The following is a 16,366-nucleotide window of genomic DNA, read 5'->3' on the forward strand; positions in this document are numbered from 1 at the left end:
AACCTACTTGTTGGAAGTGCTATAGTTTCTTAAAGAGTATTTGTGCACATTAGACGGAAAATAATCTCATATAAGGCTTCCCTTTCTGTGATTTTCATTTTGATATCCTGATAAAAATTACTTCTTGCCTCATTTGCTTTTCTAGGGGTGAAATAATTTGCATTACCTAAAGTCTGTTAACCATTTATTCAAACAGTAATTGATGACCAAGCTGATTCTTCTTCCTTTTATAGCAGACAAATGCTTGTCTGCTTGACATCAGCCTAGGTAGTCAGTATGACCCCACTTGATCTTTTTTAGTTGTAAAGAGTAAAGGCTCTGAAATAGTATATCAGTTTCTCAAAAATTAAAATTAGTATTAACCATATGATCTAACTATTCCACTTCTGGGCATATACCGATAATAGAGAACAGGGTCTCCAAGAGATACTTAAACATCGACGTTTATTGCAGCAATATTCACAGTAGGCAAATGGTGGAAGCAACCTGAGTCTCCTCCAACAGATAAAGGGTTAAACAGAAGATTGTATATATAAACAGTAGAATATGATTAAGCCTTAAAAAGAAGATAATTCTGACATGTTAGAACATGGATGAACCATGAGGACATTATGCTAAATGAAATAAGCCAATCACAAAAGGCCACATACTATATGATTCCACTTATACGAGGTACCTAAAGGAGTCAAATTTATAGAGACAGAAAGTAGAAGACTAGTTACCAGGAGCTGGGGGAAGGGGAAGTGGGGAGTTGTTTAATGGGTACAGAATTTCAGTTTTGCAAGACAGAAAGAGTTCTGGAGATGAATGTTGGTGATGATTATACAACAGTGCCCTCAACAGTACTGAAATGTATACCTAAAAATGGCGAAGATGGTAAATTTTGTTATATATATTTTACTACAGTTAAAAATAAAATAAAAAAAAGAGTGAAGACTCTGCACATAGACATTTAATCTGATTTCTCCATTTACTAAGTATGTCACTTTGGGAAAGTAACTTGGCTTCTCTGAGCTTCTTTCCTCAGCCATAAGAAGGAATAATAATAGTACTTACCTCCTAGATCTTGTGTGAATATTAAATGTGATAATGCACATAAAGTACTTAGTATAGCACCTGGCACACAATATATATTTATTATATGTAAACTGTTATTTTTACATGGCCACAAGAGGAAAAACTCACTGTCTTCACACACGAAGCTTGTACTTGCACTTTGCTCAGATTCCCCAAAACAGAACAGAATATGGCCCTCTTATCTGACTGGTCATTTCCCCTCTTCCTCCTCCTTTGCTATGACAGCTTCCTGGGCCACACTGAAAACAACAGGTGAAGGGAGGTCATAGGAAAATGGGAACAACAAAAATGACAACCTTCCATGATCAGTGCATACTTGACCTCCTTTGATTTCAGTAATATCATGCTTGTGCAATCTTGACTGGGTATTCTGGCAAAAAAAATAGTTATTATTTTTTAGGTTGGTCAGCTTTTGAAACACCAACTTGCTAGGATAGTCTCTGTATTGGTTTTTGTCTTCTCCTAAGATATTAACTGTTCTTTTGAAATTGGCTCTATTGGTTTTGCTTGTAGAATTAAAACAAAGTCGATGTAATAGCTAAAATATTCCATTAAGTTAGAAAAAATAATAATCTCACTGTCTAGAGAGAAAATAAATAGATTTTTACTTATTTAGCACATATTTACCAACTGCCGCTTTAAGCTCTAGGAAGTTTGGATCTCAGACTGGTAGGGGAAGGTAAACATAAAAACATAAAAAAGTACAATACATTAACCTGAGAAACCCCATCTCTACTAAAAATGCAAAATTAGCTGGGATGGTGGCGTAGGCCTGTAATCCCAGCTACTCCAGAGACTGAGACAGGAGAATCACTTGAACCCAGGAGGTGGAGATTGTGGTGAGCCAAGATCGTGGTGTTGCACTACAGCCTGGGCGACAAGAACAAAACTCTGTCTCAAAAAAAAAAAAGTACAATACAATATGAATAGTGATCAAGCACAGTGGCTCATGCCTGTGGTCCCAGCATTGTTGGGGGTCGAGGTAGGCAGATTGCTTGAGCCCAGGGGTTTAAGACCAACCTCTGTAACATGGTGTGGTGGTGCACACCTGTAGTCGCAACTACTTTGGAGGCTGAGGTGGGAGGATCACTTGACCCCTGGAGGTGGAGGCTGCAGTGAGCTGTAATCATGTCACTGCATTCTAGCCTGGTGACAGAGCAAATTGTCTCAAAAAAACCCCAACAATATGGATAGTATTACATATTTTAAAATATGTCCATGTGCTATGAGATTTCAGAGAAATAGATTGCTTTTAGCTGGGAAGGGAAAGGGAAGCAAGCCATTTTCTCTAAGGGCTGAAGCTCAGTGGGAGATACCAAATAGATACTTGATATGTATTTGTTAATTGTTAAGTTAGAAAATGCTTCATAAAAAGTTGGCATTTGAGCTAGACCTTAAAGGTCAGGTGAGATCTGGATCTTTGAAGATGGGAAGAGCATTTTAAGTACAAAGAAAAGCATAGGCTGGGTGCGGTGGCTCATGCCTGTAATTCCAGCACTTTGGGAGGCCAAAGCAGGTGGGTCACAAGGTCAGGAGTTTGATATCAGCCTGGCCAATATGGTGAAACCCCATCTCTACGAAAATACAAAAATTAGCCAGGCGTGGTGGCATGCACTTGTAATCCCAGCTACTAGGGAGGCTGAGGCAGAAGAATCGCTTGAACCCAGGAGGTGGAGGTTGTAGTGAGTTGAGATCGTGCCACTGCACTCCAGCCTGGGAGACAGACTGAGACTCTGTCTCAAAAACAAACAAACAAAAGCATACGAAAGGGCATGTTGGTGAGTAGAGCAAGGAAACAGGAATATGGGGTTGAATAAAGACTGGGATGGAAGAAAGGGAATCAGGAAATAAGCTTTGAAGGTTAAGCTAGAACCAAAATCATACAGGCTCTTAAATGGTATTGCAAGGAATTTGGCTATGCCAGTATCCAGTGGGAAGCTTTTTAAGTGTTTTGGAGTATGAAAGTTAAGTGATTAATGCGTATACCTTGGGAAAAGTAATCTGATAGCAAATGTCTAGAATGAGTTAAGGACAAAAGGTTAGACTGGATGAAGGGTGACAAGAAGGGACAATATTGCAAGCATCCAAGTAATCAGAGCCAGAAATGAGGTAGTAACAGTAGGAATGGGGAGATTACATTCAAATTCTAGAGATATTTAGATTATTAATTGGATGTTGGAGGAAAGGGTGAGGTCAGAGATGAATACAGGCTTAAACCGATAGGTGCGTGGATAAAAATATAATGATACTGTCTTTCAGGAGAAGCCAATTTCTGTGGGAAGATGCTGAGTTCTTTATTGGACAGTTTGAGTTTGAAGGGCTGGCAGGACTTTCAGGTGAAGAGAATGGGTTGACTGCTTGATGAAGGCTAGGTTTCTATTGATTGAATGAACTGAATTGGACCCTGATATTCTATTTGGATAACTTCAGTGGGACTCAGTTTCTTAGGAATGGATAACTGCACCCTGTGTTTTTCTTTTAGTTCTAGAGGAGAATACACTTTGCAATGTGTATGTCTTTTTGCATCATAAAAACTCCCAGTAGAGCTGGCTGTCTATAGAATATGATTTAATGGGACTGATTATTCCTTGTAGACATACCTGAACTGATCACAAGTTTTGGTATCATTTAGTAGCCTGGGTAAGAATTAAAACAGAAGCAATGTTGTATTCTCTAAGTGTTTTAAACTCATGATTCTGTAATTAATATTGAACTCAGGGATAAATCTCATAGTCATATAACACCTACTTTATTGCTTATTTGTGGATATCCTAACTCATTCTAGACATTCAATATCTTTGAAATTAGTGCATTCAATTTCAAATACTGTTCAGGGACCCACTCTTTATTTGAGGCTAATTTTAAAATTTCATATATTTATTATACGGTTGAAAACAAATCACATATTTAGAATCCTAAGTTAGTATTCCAAGTGGAAGGTAACAGCAATAATATGTCATTATTGTGTTGTCATATTGAACGTGCCATTATCTGAATCTAGAGAAACTGGGTGTGCAGTTGACAGATTGCTCATTTGTGATTTGCAGTACTGGTTAATTTTTTTTTTTTACCAGAGTTTAGTAGTTCTTTTACTTCAATGTGTATCAGAATTTCCTGGGGATTCTGTTAGATTGCAGATTCCAGGGCTCCACTCCCAGAGTAGATCTGGAGTAGAACCCTAAAATCTACATAAACAATCACCAAAAGTGGCCCCCAAACAATATTTTATGTTATCTAAAACTTCCAAAGTCCTTACCTCTAAGTTCTTTGACCTTTAAAAATTAAGCTCAGAGAAAATAAAATTTCCTAAGGTAGCTATTCTAGCTGGTGTAGTCTCTAGAGCAACGTTCAGAACTTAGAGTCCGTAAGTGGGCTTTACATCTATGAACTGTTGAAGTTATATGTAAAAGCATGTATCTACCTGTATTTTTTCTGGGAAGATAGACCAAACCCTAAGAGCCCAGGACCCAACTTAGCTTAAGAACTACATTCCCGACTGGGCGCTGTGGCTCACACCTGTAATCCCAACACTTTGGTAGGCTGAAGTGGACAGATCACCTGAGGTTGGGAGTTCGAGACCAGCCTGACCAACATGGAGAAACCCCATCTCTAATAAAAATACAAAATTAGCTGGGCATGGTGGCACATGCCTGTAATCATTTCAGTTCTCGGTACCAAAGAATTGTATCCTTGGTGGATTGCTGGGGATTTAATGCTCTCTGGCCCAACCATAATTCAAAACATACTATCCACTCAATGCTGCACATTCTTTCCAGTCAACCAACCAATATGGCAGGATAGTGTTTGGTCCAAACTAAACAGAAATATCTGTCTTTTTCTTTTCCCACAAACTTTCAGAGGATAAAAACCTTCAGGTTTTCCAATAGTCCCTTAAGTCATTCCTTTGAGTTGGGGAATGGCCTCCATTTGAAATTAGCAGTGAAGACTGTAATGAATGTTAAAAGTCAGTGAAATCTTGCAGGTGGGTCTTATCTAGTAAGTATTAAGACTTAAGATGTGTAAGGTTGCCCCTTGCCCAGTAGGCATTGATTGGTCTTTGTACCAGTTTAAGGGTTGAACCAAGAAGAACAGACCTTGAATCATTCTTTTAGCCTCTAGGGCCATTTTTAGAGCTTAATAGACTGTATATACTCTCACTTGTAGGGGTCACATCATGCATTAATTCAAACATAATAAGGGGCCCCCATACTTCACTTTATATTTTTGCTACAAATTTTTGAAATGATTTTTGAAATAATAATTTTGAAATTATTTGCTTATAGTAACTTTTAAAATGTGTGATTAGGTATAATTTCTTGTTAAATCATTGTAAACAAATACTCAAGAATTGTTGCTAAATAAGAAAATCTAACCTAAAATTTATATTTAATATGAAATTTCTATAAATGCTAAACATAAGTGACTAGTTAAGTCGGCACATTATTATATTAACAGACATTTAATTAGACATTAATTAATTTAGACTTTATAGTTTTCTTGTGGCTTTTTGGAGCTGATGCTTATTTCTGATGTCAAACACTTTCATAGGCCCACATAGTACTTATCAACCCTGGGCAAGGTTCATTTTGCCTAATGGATAAAATAGCACCATTTTCCATATAAAAAAGTACCCAGCTTCCACCTTTCTACAAAGAGACAGTGATTAGGTACATTATTGAACCCAGCTGGTGTAATATAGGGCAAAACTTTCTGGAGAATAATATCAAAGCAAATTTCAACAACCCAAAGGCCATTTCTCCCTGTGCCCATGGAAGTGCCCTGAAGAATTTTGCAAGAAGAAAGTGATTTTTTTTAAATCTGGAAAATTAATGTCATTAACATATGTTGCTATCCACATGACTATACAATGTAATAGTCCAGTAGTTATGGCTAAATTAAGAATAAATCTAGGTGCATAAATAAACCGATGTCCAGTAAACATACAAACTTCAATCTATAAACCACTTAGCATCTATATCAGAGCAATCAAATATTCTTTCAAATACTTGTTTATAAATTCTATGTTGTCTTTCTTCTCACAGTCAATAAATCTTTCTGGCTCCTATCAGATTTATGATTACACCTTATTACTTCACCATGGGTTTATACATGAATGTAGAAGAGCAACCTTGAATTTTTAATCACGACTGAGGTCCTTTGATGTAATAGGCTGCCTATAACTGCCTCAGGAGCTTTGTCCTCAAGGAACGAAAATTCATTGTCAGAATATATTAGGCCAGTATACCCAATGGCATAAACAAAAACAAAATAAATACATAAAACCAAAATAAAAACCACCTATAATAGCAATGTCTAACAGAAATGTAAACTGTATTTGTAACTTTAAATTTTCTAGTAACTGCATATTAAAAGGTAAAAAATAGGTGAAATAAATTTTAGTAATATATTTATTAGCCCAATATACTCAAAATATCAGCATGTCAACATATAATCAATTTAAGAAGCATTAATCTAACATTTTATAATTGTTTTATATTAAGTATACAATATCTGGCATGTAATTTACACTTGAAACATCTCAATTCAGACTAGCCACATTTTAAGTGTTCCGTAGCCTTATGTGGCTAGTTGCTGCCATATTAAACAGTGCAGACCTAAGCCATAGATCATGGTTTTTACACTTGAGCATGCATTAGGATCACCTGGAAGACCTGTTATAACACAGATTGCTGAGCCCCACTTCCAGAGTTTCTGAAACCTATGGGTTTAGCTAGAGCCTGAAAATTTATATTTCTAACAAGTTCTTTGATGATGCTAATGATGCTGATCTGGGAACCACACTTTAAGAATTATGGCTATAGTTCTTTCAAAATCCAACTTCAGAACCATTTTACCACTGTATTAACGTGAATTATCAAGAACTGACTCTAGGTATTGTCACTATTGTACCACAATACTGTTGTATTATTGCAGTTTATAAACCTTGCAAATTACCATTTACATTATGGTTAATATTGAGTAATTATTCATATGGATGGGTATTCCTTAGATCTTCATGTCTATTATTCTCTGAGTGCTTCTTTCCAGGAGGCTGGACAGGGAAGATACGTTTATTGCCTTGCTTGTTCTTAGTGAGTATTTACAGAGCTGTATTAATACCATATCCATATGCATGCTCTGATCCTCAGGTAGAAAATGGTTCCAGATGACTAACTGTTGATCAATAAATTGATAATCTGCCCAGTATAGGTTCAAGGCTCTAAGAGCAATTAATTTGATTTTTAATATGTTTCAAAAATATTGAGCTTTAATATATTAAGTGAATAGTAGTCTACTGTTTTTGAGCTCAATGAAAATTTTAAAAAAATTAGACTTCATGGTTCTTTAAGCCATGACATGAATTTATCTCTGAATAAGTTCAGAGATTGTATTCAGGTGAGCAGGTCCTGGCCACCAAATTGTTGATGATTCTGATCATTTGTGAAAGATGTAGTTTCCTCCTATCTCTACATAAATATTTCATCTCCCTTGTTTTATTTCTGTAGAAAAGCAATGAGGAGTTAATACCTTGTCTTTAAACTTTGTTTTTGTCACAAGAGTACAAAAACAGCATCTGAACCTCCATTGGCCCCTCCTGTGTCTGAAGAAGAAGATGAAGAGGAGGAGGAGGAAGAAGATGACAATGAGCCCCCACCAGTTATTGCACCAAGACCAGAGCATACAAAATCAGTAAGTCACAAGTGACTACTTTCAAATGAGTCAAAAAATGCCCTTTGGAATAGTCATAGGGTTAGAATACAGTTAAACAACTAGTACCTATTAAACATCCTTATGTTCCAAGAACTAGAGTATAAGATATGACCAAGGTTTTGAGGATGTTGTTTGAGAATACAAGATTAGCACATTAAACAAGTAGAGAATAATAACAAACAATACATAAATAACCGCTAAGTTATAAAACTGTTGGAGAAGTTAAGATAAGGAAGGAAATCTATGTAAACCAGGTAGGAAGAATTGCATAAACAGAGGTCCCCAGATCAGAATTAGCAGGGCATGTATAGGGACGTCCAAAGACTAGCTCCCATGATCTTTCAAGGGTGTTGTACTTTCAGCTACTTAAAGTCCTTTTGTTTTTCTTTTTAAGAAAATACCACTTAAAAAATTCATTGATATGACAATACCTTGACTCCACGCTCTTTCCTTGGCCTGCTGTTTTAATTTTTGTTTTTGTTTTTTAAGATCTACACTCGTTCTGTGGTTGAATCCATTGCTTCACAAGCAGCACCAAATAAAGAGGTCACACCACCCTCTGCTGAGAATGCCAATTCCAGTACTTTGTACAGAAACACAGATCGGCAAAGAAAAAAATCCAAGATGACAGATGAGGAGATCTTAGAGAAACTAAGTGAGTACTTCTATCGTGATTATTTTCTTCATGGGACTGTTTCTCATAAGCCATTTAAGATGGGAATTGAGCCTTTGGAGGTTTTAATCTGCTTATATTAACTTCAGGCTTCCCAAAATCATGAGATGACAACTTTGGGACTCACTGCATGTGCCAGATACTTCCTCCCTTCCACTCCTAATTTGACAGGAATTAAATATTTTTACTTGAAGGAATCAATTGAGGTGAAAACTTGATAAGACAAATTAAGTAGCAAGTTTTAAGATTATATCTTCAAAAGATATAGAATAGTCTGATAAAATATGTTATGATCATAACTCAAGGGCCCTCAACTAATCAGTGATGATAAATATGTCAACCTCAAAGCCCAATAGTCAATCAAAACTTGGAACCACAAATAATATAGTTTTCCCCTTAACTCAGAAGCATTTCTACGTGGCAGGAGAGACAGAACCAGCAAATGCTAGTGGCTTCCTTCCTCAGTGTCAGTATGTACATGCTCGTGTGTACACACTTGTTGCCCCAGTTTATAAAACACTTACCTTCTAGTTACTTTCCTGGGTCAAGAAGATAAAAAATATATATGTTCTCTGCTGAAAAGTTAAAGGTTTATAAAGCATATTCATTAAACTCATACTACAAAAGCATCTAACAAATTGCTAGATATCAGCAGTCAGTGCCCCCCAACCCCCAGTTTAACTAATTCCTACTCATCCTTCAAAACTCAGCTCAAAAGTTGCCTCCTCAGAAAACAGTTGCTTGTCTCTCCCAGTGCAAGTTAAGGGCTTCTCTTCTTTACCACTTTTATTGGAGAACATATCACACCATATTAGTCTGATTTCTTCACTAGACTGTGAGCTTCTCAGGGACAGGGACTATGTCCTTTTCCCTATATGTCCAACTCCTAGTTCATGCCTATTATGTAAAGGTGTACAACAAACGCTTGTTGAGTTAATGAATGAAAAAAATAAACACATACATCTTTCCTGAGTTCCTATTTGTCTGTTTTATACAAGAAACTTTGGAGAACACAATAGAATTAAACTTTCCTGTCATCAAGAAACTTAATCTTTTTAGGAAAATATGATTTAATAGTATGATACAATTAGAGAATTTAAAAAATCTCATTTCAACTAAAAAAAAAAGACCTCAGAAAAACAAGAGAGTAATTCCCACTACAGGCCACAGGGAGGCTCTGCAGAGATGGTGGTAGGATGATTTTGCCCTCCAAAGGACATTTAGCAAGGTGTGGAGACTGTTTTTATTGTCATGATTCACAGATTGCTAGTAGCATCTAGTGTGTAGAGGATAAGGATGCTTCTAAACATCTTACAGTGCACAGGACAGCTACCCTCCACCTGCCTTACCATAAAGAATTATTCAATCCAAAATGTCAACAGCGCTGAGATTGAGACATTTGAGTTAGAAGCATTTGGAAAGGCAAAGGTCGGAGTTGCAGCTGTCAGTGAGCACTCAGAACTACAGTTGCTAGATTTTTGCTAACTGACTTTACCATTCATGATTAAATATGCCACTAGCACTAATACTAACAATTTGCTGTCATAACAGCAGAAATAATTCTCATTTATTGGGCATCTTCTGTATGAGCCACTTTACATACATTATCATAGTTTCTTTTCACAGTAATTCCTTGCAGCTGATCATAATATACTCACTTTACAGATCAGCGAATGGAGTAAACTCTAAAAAGCTTAAGTGACCAAGTCAGCATACCAATGTGTGGCACAGCCAAAGTTTGAACTGAGACCTGTTTACCTTCAAAGCTTTCACTTTTTCCATTACCTGCCTACTTTGTTTCTGCCTATTTTTGTAAAAAGGAAGGGTGAAATGAAAGAATTGCCTGGATAATTTAAGTTCAATTATTCAGACAATTGCCACAATGTTTTCCTTTATTTTGCATATGTAGACATGACCTATGTGATTATATCAGATTTTAAATATCTAACTTGCTTTAATAAAGTATCCATTTCAAATCGCAATAGATTTATTACAACAAAAATGCTTGTATAGTTTTGTTAAGTTAGCTGACAGAGAAGCAAGCATTATTTTCTTGGGCCCAAATTTTGCTTTGCTTGTATACTCTACTGGTGCTAGAGCTGTGCCCTTATTTGTTGTTTATTCTGCTCTACACTGAGCAAAGTGTTGAAGAAGGGGAAGCTAACTTTGATTACATTTTAATTAAGAATGACGTGGGGGTTTTTTTTCTGTACTGGACTTCATGCTTGGGCATAGAGACAATCATTTTTCCTCTAGCCAGCAGGCCACCAGTGACTGCCAACCTTTCATGGGACTTGTAGATTTTGGCAAACTGAACCTGCCGAGAAATGGAGCAGTGCTTCTCATGAAGCAGATCCGGTGAACTATAGTCCAAAGTCCACAAAGTCAGACTTTCTTGCTCCTGCTTCACCATTACCCTCTCTGTGCCTTCTCTCTGCCATTACACCTTTGTCTAAGGATAACTTTAGACAAGTCACTTAACTCCTCTGAGCCTCAGCTTTTAATCTGTAAAGATAAGAATCATACTACAATTTTGTAAGAGACAGGTCTGGCTCTGTAATCCAGGCTGGAGTGTACTGGGACAATCATAACCACTGCAACCTTGACCTCGTGGGCTCAAACGATCCACCTCAGCCTCCCAAGTAGCTAGAATTTTAGGTGTGCACCACCATGCACTGCTAACTTTTTATTTTTTGTACGGATGGGGTCTTGCTGTGTTGCCCAGACTGGTCTTGAACTCCTGAGCTCAAGTAGTCCTCCTGCCTCAACCTCCCAATGTGCTGGGATTACAGGCAGGAGCTACCAAGCCTAGGGAGTTCATCCTATTGTTAAGAGGGCAGATATTGGAGCCAGAAGGATCTACATTTAAATAATAGATCCATTGCTATTAGTTGTGTCACCTAGGGCCAGTTATTTAAATTTTTGGAGCCTCAATTTTCTCATCTAAAAAGTGGGGATAATGATAATATAAAAACCTCAGGAACAGTATCAGGCACATCATTAGTGCTCAATGAGTGATAGTTATTATGACATGAGTATAAAGCCCTAATAAGATAATACAGTGGGTCAAGCTTTGAAATAATTCATCGCTGGGTCTCAGTCATATACTTACACTAGCTGTATGTTTTTAGTCAAGTCACTTAACATGTCTGAACATCAGTTTCTTTTTCTGAAAGATGGAGATAGTAATAGTACCTATATAACAGGGGTTATGTGAGGACTAAATTAAAGTATGTAAGACATCTAGCACAATAAACAGTAGTATAAAATTATTATGCTATTTTTACAGAGTGAGAATGATTATAATTTTCAGCATACAAATGGGGGTATGGGTTTTACAGTGGGACAGAACGATTGAAGCCAGGAATAATCCCAGATGTATGATCACTGTACAGAAGCCATCAAGTGTCTTGGACTCAAGGGCATCACTGGAGCTTGGGGAAAGAGTAGAGGACCCCGTGCTGAGAGACTGAAAGGTAAAAGAGAGGAAAAAGGGAAACAGGGAGGTAGAAAGGTGGCCAACAGCCCATAGTAGAGTGGACCTCATAAGCATGATGAAGAATAGATGGCACCCTCTGCTAAACCATCCTCACCTTCAACGTCAGTGGTCTGGATACTAAGAGGTGGGCAGACCAGACCACAGAGCTATTCATCTTCCAGTGCAGATACTGATTGTGGTGGCCAGACCAAGAGATCATTAATGGCTAAAATGAACAGATCATCTTTCAGTTTTACACAGACAAATAGCCTGGGTCTGGCTTGTTCACTGTGGTCTGTCCAGATCTGATGGAAAATAGAGAAACCCCCACATTTTAGTGACAAATTTCAAAAGCCATTGACTATCAGTAAAATTGTGTAATACAGGAAATTTGTCTTCAACCTCCTTCCTCTGGGCCCCACAATCACCTATTCCCCGTTTCTCGCCTCCCACAGCATTCCTCACTCAAAACCCTTTTTCCTAATTCACCCTCATATAGAACTGATATCAATTTAGAGAAATATTTTCATTTTTCTCAGAAATAAAAATCTTCATTATGCTAAAAGGATAATCTTTTAATGGTAGGAGTCCACCTTAGCTTAGTATGTCAGAAAATATATTGATGGGATTTTCTGTCACTGTCACTGAACCCATATCATGAATGCTATTTTCAAATACAAGTATTTAGTGATTTCTTAAAACTTGTACTTTCAAACGAATGGTTTCTTTCTTATTTAGGAAGTTCTGGTAGGAAATTGTTCTGGTATTGGTTTTTTTATTCTTTTGATTTTGATTTGCTGATTTAAAAAAAATTCTCCTTATTGTGTCACAGTGGTTTTTTTTTTGTAATTTGCAAAAACAAATTATAATTACTAATGGAAAAGATCACTTTAAAAGCTTGTTTTGTAATTGAAAATGGTAAGCAAGGCCTTTTGTATACTTGCCTAACATCAGTAGATGGCAGCACACACTCTCCTGTGAAGGGCAATGGATGTGGAGACGCCATTTTATTTGAATAGCAATTCAGTTCAGAAGCTTATCAAAATGGTTGTCTTTTGGTAATCCTCATGAAAAGATTTATTTATTCCAGTTTTTTTCCCCCTGCATGCCATGGAAATAAAGGTCGAGTAATTTACTACCATAAAGCCACATTAACTGAACACCAATTGGAATGGGTCATAATTCAGAAAGTGGCTTGGGCTGAAGCTTATTTGCTTTTTCTATAAGAAATGAGTTTGCTCTGCAACTTAACAGTAAAACGTTTTTAGAAGACTATAAACTGCTTAATAAAATTATGGTTTCAAGTGACTTCAAAATCATCATTTCACTAAAATTAAAAAGTCCAGGCCCTTACTCATTAATAGCTAACTTGGATAAGGATGACTCTCAGTTATATAGAAATCTGTTAGACAAGTTGAAAAACAAAATACCAACTTAGAAATTGCTAAATTGGTGGCATTCTATAGATATAGCTCAAGTAAAATATATTCTCCAACCTTGCCTTAAACTATGGAGCATTTACAAAAGGAAATAACTAACTGTTTTTATTTTAATTCAGCAAATATTTATTGAGTATTCAATATATTCTATACACAGCATCATGTGAGGAGGCACTGAAGATACAGAGCTGAATAAGACATGGCTCCTGTCCTTAAGACATAGTCTAAAAGGCGATATCAAATACCATGATATCAAATACCATGCACACACAAAGGAATTTATGCAGATGGCTGCTTACTACAAAGAGTAATTCAGCACAAGTGTTACATTGTGACCAAGACCTTAAATGAACCAGGAAGAACTGTGGAATTCCTATCATGTATATAATGTACTTTTCTAGCCATGGATACAACTTTGAATGGATGCTAGATGATTATGGAACCCTTCAGTTCTAATTCTTATAACTCTAAGTTCCAAATAGATAGATATAGACCTCTGATGTATTAAGTACAGAGAGAAAGCAAGGGCAAAATAGAGAGAGAGAGAGAAGATACATTAGTAGCACAGAAAAGGGAAGTTGTTAATTATCCAAAGGAATCAGAAAAACCTTCCGAGAAGAGGCAACATCTAAGCTGAGTTTTTAAGAATAAATAGGAACTTGCCACAGAGAAAATATGGGAAGGACATTTCAGGCAGACAATGCGTGAAAGAAGACTTGAAGATTTATGTCTGGGAACTCTGACTTATTCAGTGTTACTTAAATAAAGAATTGGCAGTGGATGGTGATACTGGAGTGGTAGGAGTAAGCAGGTGCTGATCATGAGCTACCATTAGCTTGTTATGCTCAGAGCATAAAGTTCTAGTGGGGAAGTGGTAAAATATGAGAAGAGAATGAAGCAGAAGCAAGATTAGGAACCCTGCATTGCCAAGGAGTTTTGCCTTTCGTATGTAGGTATTAGGGAGCTATCAAGTAATCCTGAACCAGAGAATCACATCATCAGGTCTGCACTTAGAGGATCCTGATAGAGATGTAGAGCCTTGACTAGAGGGCAGCAGCTAGAAACCAGAAGTCTAGTGAGGAGGCTGTTGGAATAATCCAGGAAAAAGATGATGAGAGCCCAACCAAAGCAGCAGTAATGAGGAAGGGACGCATTAAAAAGATATCTTGTCCACCAAGATATAGGCCCTTGGTGGACAACTGCATGTGGGAAGTGAAAGTAAGAGACAAAGTAAGAGTCAGTGATGACTCGCAGATTTCTGACTCAGGCTACTGAGTAGATGGATTGGCGTACTACTGACTGACATTGGAAATACAAAAGAAAAAGTATTACAACAACCCATATATTAGTGAAGTCTTGTTTAACTTAATTGAAAAGTGGACTTTCACTACAAAAACAAAGACAAAAACAAAACAAAAAAAAACCCAACAACTTGATGAATAATCCATAAGTGAAATGTTTAACTGATTATTTTTCCCAAGGTATACTATCTACTGTTAGGTCTAAATTAAATTATCTACTAGCCCAGAAAGTAGACTGTTGTGTAAATTAGCATGAAGTATTTATTATCTGTGGCACATAACTGAGCACTTGAATACATATTTTCTCGTTCTTAATCATTTAATCAACAAACATTTGTTTAGTGTCAGCCACTGTTCTAGGCTCCAAAGTTACAGGGATGAAAAGACAAAGTTCCTGCCCTCAAGAAGCAGCATGTAAATCTCAGTAGAAGGATCAGAGAAGCTGGATAATTTGAGATTTTATTGAAATGGTAAATAAGAATTCATGGGTTAGATAGGAAAGGGAAAGGGGGAATACAAAGTGCAAAGACCTAAGCACTAGAGAGTGATAACATTACTAAGATATAAAGTAGTAAGGGTGAAGAAAAAGAAGAAGAATATAAAGCTGGACTGGTTACATAGAATCCAGGTGATGCTGAATGGTGAAGGGACTTCTCTGTCTAACTACAGAATTTGGATTTGATCCTGTAGTGGAAAGGAGCATTTGAGGAATTATGAACAGTGGAGCAAAATCACTCTGATATAGGATTATTGTACATCTTAGTCTGTCCAGGACAGTCTCATTTTTTAAGAATAATATGGTTCCCTTTTCCAAAGGCATGGAGTAAGAGGAACTAGAGAAAGCAGAATCCCTAAGTAGGTTATGACTGGCACAGTTGTTTGGATAAGAGGTATTGAAGGCCTGAACAATAGCAGTGGCCATGGGCATAGAGAGAAGAGTATGAATAAGAGTGACAACTAGAAGGTAGAAGCTACAGATCTTCTCTTGATTAGTTCATATGTGAAAATCTCGTCTTACCAACTGAACACTTCTTTGTACCATGTGTTAGTAAGATATAACTCAAAGATAATAATACTGACATGTTTGCTTCCAAAAAGAAAGGAGGGCCAGAGGCATCCAAATAAATGATGCCCTTTAGAGTACTACCCTTGAAAAGCTACACCCTTATTCCCATGATGGTTTTATAACCGCAAGTTTTTTCTGGGTATATTTGAACACTGCATTGAAGAGTCAGTCCTACTTCTGTGGTATTTATTCTGAGTGACAGCAAGTATTCATCCTCTCAGTGATGGATTGGATTTTTTGAAATAGCAAAACTAACATTTTGAAAGAGCCAAACATGATAAATTAACGGTTTCTTTATGTAGCTTATAAATTTACTAAGAAATGTTTGGAGCAATCTATAGAAACAGAAAGTAGATTAGTCGTTGCCTAGGTATGTTTGGGGAAGCTAAAGGAGGATGGGAAGTAACTGCTAACAGGTAACCGGTACAAGGTTTCTTTCTGGAATAATGAAAATAGTCTACAATTAGATCATGATGACATTTACACACACAATAAATATGTTAAAAACATTCAATTGTACACTCTACGTGGTTGAACTTTATTATGTAAATCATATGTCAGTTCTGAGAACTAGCAGTGTCCTAGTTTCAGAAGTACTTTTAAAAACACATGGGTATCATT

The 16,366-nt window shown here is 36.8% G+C and overlaps 1 protein-coding gene across 32 annotated transcripts in view; it reads left to right on the forward strand.

Moving 5' to 3' along the window:
• The window catches only part of PAK3 (p21 (RAC1) activated kinase 3), a 287,279-nt gene that overhangs the window by 215,327 nt on the left and 55,586 nt on the right, over positions 1–16,366 (forward strand). For all 32 annotated transcript variants that reach the window (XM_035289027.3, XM_035289030.3, XM_054251356.2 and 29 more), the window contains 2 exons: positions 7,636–7,767; positions 8,278–8,443. In XM_035289027.3, coding sequence (XP_035144918.1) covers positions 7,636–7,767; positions 8,278–8,443 — 298 coding nt within the window. The remainder of the gene's footprint in view (positions 1–7,635; positions 7,768–8,277; positions 8,444–16,366) is intronic.

The sequence above is a fragment of the Callithrix jacchus genome, chromosome X, assembly GCF_049354715.1.
Source record: "Callithrix jacchus isolate 240 chromosome X, calJac240_pri, whole genome shotgun sequence".
Classification (NCBI taxonomy): domain Eukaryota; kingdom Metazoa; phylum Chordata; class Mammalia; order Primates; family Cebidae; genus Callithrix; species Callithrix jacchus.